This window comes from Amblyomma americanum, chromosome 1, assembly GCF_052857255.1.
Source record: "Amblyomma americanum isolate KBUSLIRL-KWMA chromosome 1, ASM5285725v1, whole genome shotgun sequence".
NCBI lineage: Eukaryota > Metazoa > Arthropoda > Arachnida > Ixodida > Ixodidae > Amblyomma > Amblyomma americanum.
Genome location: NC_135497.1, coordinates 85,213,155 through 85,227,444, shown reverse-complemented (window position 1 = coordinate 85,227,444; position 14,290 = coordinate 85,213,155). Strand labels below are relative to the sequence as shown.

Here is a 14,290-nt window from a genome sequence, read left to right as displayed (position 1 = left end):
TGTATCTGAAGTGCATTAAGCATGAAGAAAGAAAAACACACAGCATATAAGTACCTTTCACAAGTTCAACAGGAAATACATCCATCTTTTCAATTCTCTTTTCAAGTTCATACTCTGCTGATGCCGAAACTGGGTCCACCTCATCATTGCGTCGATCGTAATCATCAACTGAGTGTGTGCTGAATACCTGAAAACAATGTGTGGAAAAAGCAAACGTCACATATCTCTTACACGTAGAATGTAGAAACAAATTTCAAAGTGGCCCCTCTAAGCTTGTACTGAAACCACATAGTTTTTGCCAGATCATGAGGGCTCAGTTTGCAACACTATTTCAGTCTCAATGAACTACTTAAAAACTGTTCATTCTTGCCACATCAGTGACATAATAAACAGTTTTGTGAAGAGAAATAACACACACAACTGCTAAGAACACACTGTGTACTGCCATTTAAGCTTCAGTTACTTTCCCAATGTTACTTCTTCGATAGTTGAACACATAGGCTGGATCACAAAAGGCTATTTGCATTTTTATTCCCAACTAATATCCTGTAAGTTTGCAAGCTCTGAACACACTTGAAAACCATGCTGCACCACTACCAATGCAAAGTTTCAGGCAAACTGTAAGAGAGCCAAACTTGTAACGACAGTGGTAAAGAAGCTACAATAGAGCAAGTGCATGATGGAAACACTAATTTAAGGAAAAGGCTGGTTGAGTGCTGAGTCACACAAAGTGCATCAGCATGCAATCACCTTTTGAAGAGTGTACACGTGATAGCAAACAAGTTTCACCCCTTACACAATCTTTACTAGTTTACCCCTCAAGCAAATAAACTCTCAGCTCCCTAGGATTCTGTGCAGGCATGCAAAAGAGAAGGGGTGGCTTAAGTAGACTAAGTATAAGAGCAACAAAAGGGTAGCGGCAGGGGAAGCAAAGGTGAAACGAAGTGAACAGAAACAGGATGGCATGCTCAGTCAGATGCTTGGATGGCATCATAGCGACTCCTGATTGAGAAATGTATGTGTAAGAATGGTTGTTGCTCGCCATACTGAGGAAATTCTCTTCCTACAAGGTGAACAGGTTGATTAAGTCATTTCATTGCAATGAACCTATAGAGTTGTTCCCCACTGACATATTTCATCCAATGTTTCACACCCACTATTGTTTTGTGACCATCTCATCAACATTACTAGTTCCCTGGTAGTTTTAATAAAATCTCAGACGATGAAAAAGAAAAAAAGTCTTCATATTTTATCCCACCTGCAGCACATATCTGAGAACGAAATGCCTTGGACACACAAAACACATTTCTGCAATAAGTTCAGCCACTGTTTTACAGATTCTCAAGACACCTTGCTGCCCAGGCGGGAAAAAAAGGATAAGTAATTTGCATGCAAAGAGAAGGCAGGTTAAAATAAATCTTTCTCCCACTTGTGTAAAAAGAAGAACATCACATTACACGAAAGGGCCAACCCTCACCATTTTCACAATTCTAGAGGAAAAAAGCCACTCCTGCGGGCATCATCTTTTTTTTTGGTGATGCCCACAGATAATCATGGCACACACAGGAAGCACACACGTACTGTGTTGAGTGCTACAGGCTGGCAGTGGTCAGCAGCAGCATGCCAGAAAGCACGAAATAAATATCACTGCAAGCATTCCCCGTGTGCTCACAAAGTTCCACAAACACGTTTTGACTGTTCTCTGTAAAGAATTAAGAAGTGCATGTGCAAAAACTAAGTTTAATATTCAAAAAACTTTTGTTCAACACATAAAGTGATTTAATTAAGAAAACAATGTGTCAACTCCAATACATTTGCAAATGCACTTCTCTGAACAGTTTAGACATGCTGCCTTATAACATCATGCTTATGGTCTTATGGGAGTTTAACATCCCAAAGCGACTCAGGCCATGAGGGATGCTGTAGTGAATGGCTCTGGAAATTTCGACCACCTGTAATTCTTTAACATGCACTGACAACACATTGTACATGGGCCTTTAGCATTTCGCCTCCATCGAAATGCGACCGCCGCAGCCGGGATCAAACTCGCATCTTTCGGGCCAGCAGCTGAGCGCAATGACCACTCAGCCACCGGTGCCGCGGCTCTTACACATCAATCATCATGACTGACAAACTTACCAACTCATATCACAATAAACATGGATAAGTTCAAGCTTGTGTGCACGTAAAAATGCTTTCATTAAAGAAAACAACAAAATCAAGATGCACATAATCCCTCTATCATCAGCCGGCAGAAGCTGAAAAGTTCAGTTCAGTAGAAATAACAGACTTATAATAAAACCTTGTTTAAGCAGTTTAAACAATCGACTAGTCCCTCAAAAACTTTGGGGGATAATTGGCCACTACCTTTATGGGTTCTGTGCTGAACTTGACACGTGCAGAGCGTGGCTGGAAGGGCACTGGATACGGTTCCTCTTCGTCATCGCTCGCTAGCCCAGGCCGTTCGGTAAAGAAGTGCCCATCTGGCAGCACATGATAGGAGACACCTTCCTCCTCCACCACCACTACGCTCGGTGGCCGGCTCTCCTCCTCAGCCACAGTTGGTGATGGTGTGCGAAGCACAAGCAGCCGCCGCACCTCCTGGGCCTCTTCATCGCTCAAAATCTCTTGCTGCCGACTGAAATGGACACGCCAGGTTTACTCACGCTGCAGACACAACTGCCTGTTCAAGCTTTCACAAGGCCTTCTTACTGCCGCTTGTGGCAACCACATGCTCTGAGCCCACTTATTCAGACCTAGAGCTAGTTACTACTGCTTTGATGACTTTCCTAGGGCACAACTACATAAAAAGTAAACCCAAGATGTAGAATACAGCTTTATAACACAGTACCACCAATAGGAAAGATGGTGCAAAATAGCACACAGCCCCACCTATATGTTTGCATGAGCCTCTCTCATACAGTTAAAAAAGAAAATGTAGCAGAATTTATACTGAAAGGCAGTGAAGTGAAAGAAGAACCTGCTCCCCAATGGTGCACTTCAGGCCAAAAACCCTTGAAATAGCACACAAAAAAAAAATATTTGAGTCCTGACCAATACTCTTGAATTCTATTTTTTCTGTTTCACTGCCCAGGTAATGGAGCTGTAATCAAGAGAAAAGTTAGGTAATTTCCTTCAGTAGGTGACAAGATGACGAAAAACGTTAAACATCACTGCGGCTGCCCGTACTGGAGGAATACAAAAGCATTGACGCCTCCTCGACACTCGTCACCTCTCTTTGAGTCTATTACGTCTCTCTTGTGAGTCCACTGACGTTTTCTTCTAACTAATTAACTAATTATTCTGTCAATCAAACTTTTCGTTCCATTAATTATCACTCATCAAACACATTTCAATCCATTTCAAACTTTATTTTCACTTTTTTTACTATTTTGCCACTATTTTGCCATCCAAGGCTGTTTTCCCGTCCACTCACTATATTGCTGTCCGCACTATTTCAACGTTTTTCTCCCATTACTGGCTCTAATTAATTAACTAATCATCCTATTGACATCAAATTTTTTGCGCATCATCCTCACATCGTCCTCTATTGATCACGGCCATTCGTTTGATACCTAGAAGAGAATGTCACGATCACTGCGGACACGTTTTGGCGACACGCTTTGGTGACACGACCGTCGACACAGCCTAGAAATGCTTTCGCATTAATAATCATGCCGCCATTCATTAGGATTAATTTACTTTCAACTGCAGATAACACAACTTACACTATAACATCAAGGGGCATCTGCAAAGCCCTTAACAAATGCAGCTGGTAATCGTGTGGGTTCCCATTCCTCTGACAGAGAACTTGAAACCCCACAAGTATTTTGACCGAGACTTTTTGTCAGTACTATTTTACACATTAACATAAAAATAAATTATTGTACCTGGGCACTGCATGCCACAACGACGACTCTCTAGTACAATCCCTACAAGAGACTCCATGTCACCTCCTTGCCCGAATCATTTACAATACTTCTTGTGACCACAGGTCGCTTCCATTCATTTGTCAAGTTACAGCCTGCCACAACCAATTCATAACCACACTGCACTTGTGACTGCAAAGCAAGGATGCAGCTTGAAGGGTAGATACAAAGTCAAGATGAAATCTCTCTCTACTCACAGCTATTGCATCTTCTTGCACTCCACAGTCATTAAAAAGGCCATTAAAAAGTGCACACTGCTGCTATGTGATCTTGCCCACTACAGCTGCACACTCAAGCACTTCTGAGAATGACTGTATACGATTCTTTTCATTCGTGTCAGAGAATATACAAATCTCTTCAGCTACTAAAATTTATTCAATTTTCAAAGTGATGCAGCAGACGTTGGTTACTTGCTATCTATCACACCTAGCATGCATGCCTGCACTGGCTATACTCGTAACAAAAATGTTGTTTGCAATCAGTGCAAACTAGAGAACCAAATAAGTCGGATGAATCAGAGGGAGCAACAAGAGACTTCCCGGCTGTTTTGACAAAGTGAGCATCTGCTGCTGTGACAGTGTGCAAGTGCTAAGCTTTGCAATGAGTCTAGAATTTCGTTTCGTACCTTGCCACTTTTTGGTTCTACCCCCTCACTGATGCCTCGAGATGTAAGAGTGATATGAAGTGTAGTGATATGCCTTTGCGAATGCACTACTCACAAAGCTTCTACAGCACTGCACGCTAGAAGTGAAGGTATACCGTAAAAACCGGAATATAGGTCGAACTTTTTTCAAAAAACCATGGCGAAAAGTAGACCCCTGTCTTATATACCGGTCACTGGCGGAAAAACTACGGAAGTCTTGCAACAATGGGTGGCTGAAGTCAACAGCTTCCATCACCATTGCCATCAGCAGCAGCGCAGCGTGGCGACGTTGTGGCACCTCTATGTTGCGTTTCCGTTGTTGCAAAGCTATTTTGGTTAAAGGCTGCTTTTTCACATTTTGTTTCAAAATGAGGGGAAACCGACGGCAATTCACCGTTGCCTTCAAGAAAAACGCAACTGGGTACGCGGAAGCTCACGGCAACCTGGCGGCACAGCGCAAATTTGGAGTATCTGAAAAGAGCATTCGGTACTGGCGGAGGCAGAAGCTGCGTATTACAACTTGCAGCAACCAAAACAAAACATCATTCCGTGGGCGGACCACAGCGTATCCAGAATTGGAAGGAAAGGTTGCGGAGTTCATCCGGGAGCTGCGTGCAAGATCGCTGCCTGTGACTGCCGAATGCATCTGCGTGAAAGCGGTAGAGATCACGGCACAGAGCAGCGAAAGAAGCGAGAGTAAGCGTATGTGTACACATGCGTGCACCTTGTTTGTTTTCGCCGCTCCGTGCCGCGACGATAAGGTGCTGACAAACACGCGGGTCAATGGGCGCGTGATACTGTTAAAAAATTGGCCGGGTGTACATATGAGCAGCATTTAAATGAAAATAAATACTGTCACCATTGTGCAACCTGTTGATTCGCATTTGTTTCAAGGTAAGGGTGACTTTCGGTACTTTTTCCATTGAAAAAGATTTTTTTCATTTTTAGAATTGGATAGTTGCGGGGTCGATCTATATTTCGGTCCGACCTATAGTCCGGTTTTTACGGTAGTTCTTAACAGATTTTTAGAGTGCACGCATCAATTCTGACATTTATGAGCAGTATCTCCTTCCATAGACAGTCCTGAACAACTGTCCTTACAACAACTGTATCTGCATGAATAACCTGGCATTTCTTTTCCTCACCTTGAGCTAAGTAGTTTGTCCGCTTCTTCCTGCGTCATAAACTCCACACCACTGCCATCTACTTGGGCATCCATATTGATATCTCCAAATGGATCCCCCTGCAAGAGCCGTTACAAAAAAGAAAATGAAAAATACACCAAACACACATACATTGCAGGCATTTGCTATTCAAAACTTGCACATGCCTGATGCAACTTACTAGATCTAGCTCCACAGAAGAACAAGCAACTATGCACACAGTCATTTTCGCAGCAGACAAGCAAATATGCACACAATCATTTTCGCACCAGTGTTTAAACTTTATGAGACTGCAACTTACTTTGTATGAGCGTGAATTTATGACTGCTTCAACATTGAATAATTCATGCTCTCGCGTCTCAAGTTCAGCCAAGGTTTCACCGGCAGCATGCTTTAAGCCACTATTGTTGCTGTTGCTGTACTTGTCATGGCAGACATTATCCTGAAAAATAAAAAAAGAAAAACCTGATCAGTATACATAAAAACAGAAACGATGCAAGCTTCAATGCAGAGAAGTCACAAAGAAAATGCTAAAGCAGACAAAAATAATTTTCAGCATGCTTGTGCTGTAATCATATCCAGTCATGTCACAGTCAGAGCAGGCAGGCCTTTCAAAAATATGTACATACACAAAGACGCTTCTACTTATATTCCACGGCCAATGACTCGTGGACATGGTCATATCAAATGCAGATTTTGACTCGACAAGCCACAGCAGTTCAGTACCTGTTGTAGAAGCATAGTTGACCTCCCTGATGCAGCTGCTAAGGTGTAAAGAAGCACACTGTTCGAAGGAGGCTCGCTGATTCCATTATGGCCAACATAGTCTTGCTGAGGCCAATGAGGCACCTCTTCCATTTCAAGTGGCGGACCTAAACAGCAAGCAAAACATCTTATAACACAGAAACCAAAACACTCCCGCTTCCACATACAAAAAGAAGTCTATAAAGAGTGATCTTTTGCAATAAAAGTGAACCACCCTAGAGATACAAACATTGAGAGCATAAGCACAAAAATTTTCAAGCATGGTGAACATTTGACTCGTCTGCTAAGAAAAGTACTATCAGGAGCAGAAGTCTCTAGAACACAATGACTGGTAATGATAACTTCATCGCAGCATTGCGCTTTACAGCATGCGAGTCCGACTTTCACCTCCACAAATCTGGTCTCAAGCTACTGGCTAATAATAGAGATATCAGCTTCAGCTGAAGTTCATACACCCTGGAGTTTGTCCCTGATAGTACATTCAGTGAGAATGTAAAAGCACATTTGTGCTAACAGCTTATGACCATTCTTTTTTATACGCTCAATACTGACCATCCTGGGGCATCAAAAAGAAGACAAAGGAGTACCAAGATCTAAGCAAAGCAATTTCCGAACCGAAACACCTTGAATTGACATTCACATATTTTTTACATGCCAGTGTTCCACATGGTACAAGGCATGAAATGAAAAGGAGGACTTCTAATTTTGATTACCTGCAGTTAACTTAAACTCCAGTAGTACACGCAGTTTAAGTACACAGTACATGGCTTAGTTACCTAAATACCATAGGCTTAACTAAGCACATGGGGCTTGGGTAAAAATGTTAGCACAGAGGTGTTCTGCATTTTGCCTCCATCAATATGAAATAAAAAAATGTCATTAAAATAAAAATGAACTTGGGCTTTTGACCCTGGTTACAGTCATGTAAAAAAAAAGGCATTGGTTAAATCTGAGGAAAATTTTGTTTGCTTTCGCCTCATAGTTCCTGAGAAAAAGGTGCAGTCTGTTTCGCACTTTGAGGGAAACTGGGAGCGCATGATCACCGCACTTCGAGAACTACTGCTGCCGAGGGCTGGCAAGAATGGGCGACACCAGACGCATTCGTGAAATGAGCAGACAGCCATGCTTATTGCGCATGCGCCTTTGCTGCCGTTTCTCCCTGGCTGTTGGTGGCAGCGGTGCTCGAAGCGCGGCAGCCATGTACTCCCAGTTTCCCTCCAAGTGTAGAACAGCCTATACATGAACTTCCAAAAATACTGTTTTGAGAAAAATGCAGATGAAGCATCTGAAAACTCACACCTTTCTGCGCAAGGCGACCACGAAAAAGGATGAAAAAAGCGTTTCTGAAGTTGTGAATAGCCAAGTGTACTATATTTTTTAACAGCTAATAACATGCTCCACTAGAAGGTTGCCAAACCTAAAAATCGAAAACAAAGTGAGGTGAGAAAAATGCATATAAAACCTCTAAAAACTTCCACTTTTCCACTAAAGATGACTATGAAAAAGGATTAAAGAAGCATCTCTAAAGTCGCAAATACCCAAGTGTAATATAATTTCTTAAAGCTAAAGAAATGCTCTATCAGCAGAGTGCAAAATCTAAAAATTGATTCTTTTTATAAAACGAAGTTTCACCCCACCTTAAAACCAATTTTTCTCCAAAAGCCAGCCTGTTACTTAGCACTATTAGAAAACAGTATTATGGCCACATAAGTTAACAGCAATCAAGAGTGTCAGTAAAAATTTATCACGGCCTCGTCGTGCAAACCAATCACCTGGAATGCCTGAAAGCATGAGGAGACACGCAGATTCAGTCTGCTGCTATAAATACCTGCAAAGTGGGTTGAGAGGCAGCACTGCAATAAATTTGTTCCCGAACACACACACACCTTGTAAACTTCTGCCACTGACTGTGCAAATCATATCTTCCACTGTAGTACGCAGCAAGCACCAGGCATTGATCACAAACGTTATGACAATAGAACCAGGCTGGAGTTATTCACATTATTTTTTCAGGATATATTACTCATGAGCAGCAAAACATATTTCCCCATTTAATGTAATCTTTGCTAAAATAGTAAATGCAGCCCTGCAGTAAAGCACACAGTGCCTACGAACAGGAAGTAGCATAGATAACACATTGATTGCGCATGAAAAATTGATTGTGCATCAGATCATTCCTGCAGCCCTTTAGTTGTTCCACAACAGAAGGGCAACAGCAATGAAGCTGAAGCATACAAAATAAAGTGCACAATGCTTTTGTTGCATAACAAAACCACACTGACAATAATTTAAAAAACATGTAAATCAACCAAAGTGCCGAAGTTTCTAGTACTACACCAAAATAAGGCAGTAGCTTTTCAGCTAAACAGTTTTTCAGCACATAACACACTGGCTGCCATAAAAGAACTTATATTTGGCTAAAGGTAGCACAAATTAAACCATTTCTTCTTGGCGTCTGCAAAGAAGTCCTACAGACAGGAAGCTGTCACATTTTGGCTGCTTTTGTGCTGCATGCAAGAATGCTATGAAAAACAGGAAAGGCTAATGAAATACTTACAGGAGTCATGCTTGGAAGATGCATGGTGGAGCACCGGGGGTTTGGAAGGCAAGGGTGGCTTGCTGTTGTGAACTCGAGCATACATACTGCCCAGCGGCTGTTTGGCACTGTCAGTTCCTTCTGAAGGTCCCCAGCTCTTATCGCCTTCTGTAGTTTCACCGGGATCAGTACAGAGTGGGCTATCTTCTTTTAAGTGCAATGTGCTATGCTCCAGCTGTGGTTTGTTTGAGCCTGTGGGCACAGAGTTTTTTAGCGGAAGTGTATCCAATCGATCATTTGCAGTGTCTGCATTACGAGATTCCCCAGCCGCCGAGTCCAATGAACAACTAGAACTACTTTGAGCAGACGACAGAGCAGGATGTGCTTCTTCAGCCACAGGCAGGCCATGTGGAGGAGGGACCGGAGGCTCTGGTGGCAGCAAGCTGGCTTCTTCTGGTGGCCGAGGCAACTCCCCCTGCAAGAGACCGTCCTCTGATGACCGCCTCAATGATTCTACCCGTGGTGGTGCAGAGGGCTTCTTGTGCTGTGGCACCTTGACAGGAGGCTCCAATTCGGAGGCTGCCACATCTTTTCCCGCACATATCCCTGGCAGCTCTGGTCTTGTAACACCATTGGAGATGGCAGAACTGGGCCCATTCCTGGCAGGGTCACTGAGTGCCTCAGTGCTGCTTTTGGCACTGTGCTGGGAGTCCCCATTGACAAGGCTCTGAGCACTCTCATCGGCTGGCCCCTCTTCGCTCCATTTGGGGAATGATGTGGCAGGAGTGGCCGAGGATGGGGAGCTAGCTGGTGAACTAGCCACACTTCCTCTGCGCCCTGACACAGGTTGGGGTTTTTTGGATGCCTCCTGCAACCGCTCAAACATGGCGCGCGCATTGTAAAACCGTGCAACATGACTGTCACTCCGTGTTAATGTTGGCGGCCCCGACGGTCTTGCTGCGTCGGCTGTGTTAGGCTCCAGGGGGGACGTGCGTGCGAGCGATTCATTGGAGGCAGTTTTGCAATCATCACGAGCTTGAAACATGTTGGCAATTGAGCTAACCTTGGAACCTGTCTTGGTGCCTGTTGGTGCCACACGTCGCCGCTCAGCCCCATCTTGTGTCTGGTTCGTTCGTGACTCAAACGTTGACCGCAGACTTGAGATAAAGGGCTTTGCTGGAGACGTAGGGGATGATGACGTAGGAGGGGGTTCATCAAGCCATCCCGTACGGGAGCGTGATGCGGCCAGAACTTCCGAGCGTCGGACTTCAGCCATGTTGCAGCCAAGGGAGGGTGGCACCAGTGAAATAGATGGCTCTCTCAGCCATCACATACCCTGCAATAGTAACACACAGTGGCACTTTTAGGCAAGGATGAAACAAAAGAACACACCTCAGTGCAAGAAACAAAAGGGGCAGCGTTAAAATGAAAATAGATTTCAGCAATAGATGCAACTAGGCACTATCTACAGGTATAATAAAGGCCTTGTTCACCATGTGCTCAAAGCATCAAAAGAACCAGAGTAAAGAGAGCATGCCAAGAATTACTTGAAACGGTACCTATTTTCTGGCAACAACCACATAGAAAACTGCTAAGGGCACAAATGTATATAGCTTGGTAGCACTGGATATCAAATTTCACTATGCTCCTGTTAATCCAATCTCTTTTGGACATGCAACATGAGTTCGAATCATCCAAAAGTTCGAATTTAATGGTGTATTTGAAGTATTAACTATAAAAAACTCTTTACCATGAATTCCAAAACGTGATTGAACTTTGCAATCACATATTGAGGCATAGACTGTACAAACAATCTCGCAATACCAGCACACTACACAAAACCTGGATGCCCCTGTGTCTACCTGTGGAGATTAATTGTGCGGGTCAGTGTGGCACCTTGACTCCCAGAAAGGCTCTAGATCCACAAAATGCATGCGCACACAACTAGGCATTTTTGATCAGTTGTTTGTGTATGAACTCGGCATGTTCTAAGCACGCCCAGTTCAAACAGACTGTTCCTCTCAATGTACGTTCCACAACTTGAACAAAGTTTTCTTGGAAATGCCCTCAACACAGCAAGGAACACCTCTAAGCTGCCTTTTTCATACAGCCTCTCTGCTAATGCATGCCTCTCGTCCTTGAGCTCCCCTGGTTGAAAACAAATGGCCTGCTTCCATTGAGCACATGCAGTTCATGCCGACAACAGGTGCAAGCAACTGGTGGCAACAGCTGTCAAGCACACTTGCACTGCAATGATGTATTGGCGCCTCACGGAAACCGGATCGTGTCTGCGTTGTCCATGTGCATTTGTTTTCAACCAGTTATCTGGGTAGCAGACGAATTTTTGCACACTCCCCAGAGAGTGCCACACCTTGTGAAAAAGGCAGACTTACAAATCTGCAATTCTCCCTAATTTGAGTTATACAATATTTGACATTTTAAGTTCAAATGACCAGCCTTAAAATGACCAGATTACTGAAAGTCCACTGCAGTGGAGTTTCTGGAAGGTCAAGGTAAGACATCAGATAAAAACATCATTGCTGCTACATAGAAACAGCAGCCAACAGCTATCACTAACACCATGCAGCAATGCACATATTCATGAGGAACAAAACTATGTAAGGGAACTGTAGTCTGTTCAGTGCATTTTTTGGAAAGGTGCATGTCAGTATATTTCCACACTCAGTAAGGTTCAGCACAATCACCTAGAGAAAGGCTTAGGCCCCACTGCTAACAGTGAGGTTTTAGAAATATGAGAACATGCAATTTTCAACTTGGAAACTAAAAGCATTAAGAAGTGTCCCACGTATGAAAAACTACTCATAAGATACCGCTTGGTATTCATCTGTACACATACGACAGCAAGACAAATGACAAACAGAGCCAAGGGAAAGCTTTCCTATTCTTCTATTACTTTTGACCATACAAACATGAAACACCGAACACAAAAATAGTTGTCTGGCCTGACATATTTTTTCACAAGGAGAATGAAGGCTATAGCTTTTATTCACATAAGCTTTTAATCTGTAGGAGCATGCTGCTACTTTCTTTCACGACCAATACCAGGCCATCAAAAAAGTTAGGCCAGGTAATCTGTGACAGAACACATGAAAGGGAATATGGAGTAAAGTGCCATGACTATGTTCATGTTTTAGAAAGCTTCAAAATGAAAAAAAATATTAAGACTTGAGGGCGAACAGCAACAAGACATTAAGTCCCAACTTAATTCCTAGAAAAACAGAAGACCCTTTTGGCATTTCATATAAAAGCTCAACACACTTAGCTCAAAACGTAAATAACGGCAGCTGCTGGACAAGCCAATGACTACGTTCGTTGCGGAAAATCGTTCGCGTCGTACCTCACTCGAATAACTGAAAAACCCAGTATCAGCACCAAAGATAATGACAGCACCGAGACACCCAGACACCTAAGGACCAAAATCCGACGTTTTGTAAGCGCATGACAATAAAATACGGCCGCTATTAGAAATAAAATGCACAAGCGTAAAGTTCATTGACGGGTTCAATGCACACGGTGCACCCTGGCAAGCATGAACACCAAACAGTTCCACAACGTGAAAATATCGCAAGCAAGTAGCGCTGCAGGAAGCAGCTATGTGAAAAAGATGCCCCATTTTACCGCGGAAACAACAGCACGAGCTAGAGAAACAATAAAAAAAGAAAAGCTGAAACGTTTTCCCCCTGTCAAAACAGTCCAGCCGATTCTGAAACTGCACTCGGAGCAGAACCACGCATGCAGACCGCGGGCTCGGCAGACACATCGCGCCGGCATACTGCGATTTTCACAGAATAACGTTAAGCAAAGCATGAGGACGAAGAACGGGCTCTGCACACTCAACAGTTTCAAAGATATGAGCTCGCAAGTGTACGGTTCAAGGTTGCTTAAAACCCACGCGACAGGCTGCAGTTAAACGCCAAATGCACGGCAACGCGATCGCTCGCACCACACACGACGCCAGCCTTATATTCTCTCCGGAACTAAAATAGAATGCACGTAACGCTGCTGCAGCACAGCCCGTTGGTCCGACCGTAAAGTTACCGAACGGAGACTTTGCTCGAAAGCGTGACCGGGAAGGCCAGCGCATAAATAATCCTGCTGATGAGATAAGAAGCATAAAAAGAAACTGCCCTCATAAACCCAGCAGCAGCCGCAGCTGAATCATGGATATCCGTTTAAAAACCAAGCGAGCAAAGCGAAGCAAATTATCGCTGCGCTGCTTAATGCAATGTACTACACCAACCAAAATAAACATCGGCCTGAACGAAGGCTGCACACCGACGATCGCGAAAAGCCATCCGAGTATCAAGTGGGCGTCTGCAGTCTCTTGGCAGTGTGGTTACGCTAAAAATGTAATAACATCGTGCAGGAGTCACGTAACAATAGAGAGCACTGGCGCAACACGAACACTTGGGTTAACGATTGCTCTGCTAGCAACTGCAGATGCCTCCTCCCCCGGCACACTTCTTTGTCGTTGACACACAGCTTCCGGACGTGCCGCGTCCGTGAGTTGATAAGCAAACGGTTACGCGTCGGCATACAACAATTAAGACCATAAGTTACACCCCACTAACTCATCGCAATGCTTCAAAAAGAAGGAGCGAAGAAAATCATGTACCATTTAGCCGTCGCTTGCAAAATGAGAACCCGCCGATAACGCACGGCGCTGGCCCGCCGCCATGTTTTGGAGCGTTTAAGACGAAGGCGAGGAGGGAGGAGAGGGCAAGGGAAGCACGGCAAGGGTCTTCGCCCTCCAGCGGCAGAAATCGAAAGCACTGTTGACCTGTGTAGGAGTCACGGGAGCCCCAAAGGCTCCAAACCATGTGCGACAATACACAAAAACAAAGGAGCAGCGTCGGCAGCAGCGCGACTCGACGAGCGCTTAGCGCTCTGGCGACTGCCGCACTGTTGAGCCACAAGGAGAAGAGGGGGACGAAAAGAAACGGGATCGCTATCGGCAGATCTTCAGAGGGTAGCCTTACAACGAACAGGAACAATGGCGCGGCCTTAGACGTGACTATTCACGTGACGTTTGTTTCCTTTTATGTTTTTTCGTCTGCGTTAAGCAAGTTTTAATTTGGTGGTGCCAAAACTGTCGGCCGTTTACCACTGTAAGTGCACTCAGTGAGCAAGCCACCGCTGGTGCATTTCAACACGCAAACTCGAACAAAGTAGCCTTCTTGACAAGTATACAGCTGCGGAGACAAAATTTTACGGGTTGAGGGTGCGCGACAAA

The 14,290-nt window shown here is 44.1% G+C and overlaps 1 protein-coding gene across 4 annotated transcripts in view; it reads right to left on the bottom strand.

Annotated features, from left to right (window-relative positions):
* Positions 1-13,810, bottom strand: part of LOC144113154 (uncharacterized) — a 70,516-nt gene extending 56,706 nt beyond the window's left edge. For 3 of the 4 annotated variants that reach the window (XM_077646073.1, XM_077646076.1, XM_077646075.1), the window contains exons 1-7: positions 13,673-13,810; positions 9,058-10,372; positions 6,462-6,607; positions 6,037-6,177; positions 5,718-5,815; positions 2,368-2,638; positions 55-187 (exon numbers count right to left, since the gene is read on the bottom strand). In XM_077646073.1, the coding sequence (XP_077502199.1) occupies positions 55-187; positions 2,368-2,638; positions 5,718-5,815; positions 6,037-6,177; positions 6,462-6,607; positions 9,058-10,312 (2,044 nt within the window). In that variant the 5' untranslated portion in view covers positions 10,313-10,372; positions 13,673-13,810. Of the gene's footprint in view, positions 1-54; positions 188-2,367; positions 2,639-5,717; positions 5,816-6,036; positions 6,178-6,461; positions 6,608-9,057; positions 10,373-13,291; positions 13,313-13,672 lie in introns of those variants that run through there. The other variant, XM_077646074.1, reaches the window with a different exon arrangement.
* Positions 13,811-14,290: the final 480 nt, after the last annotated feature.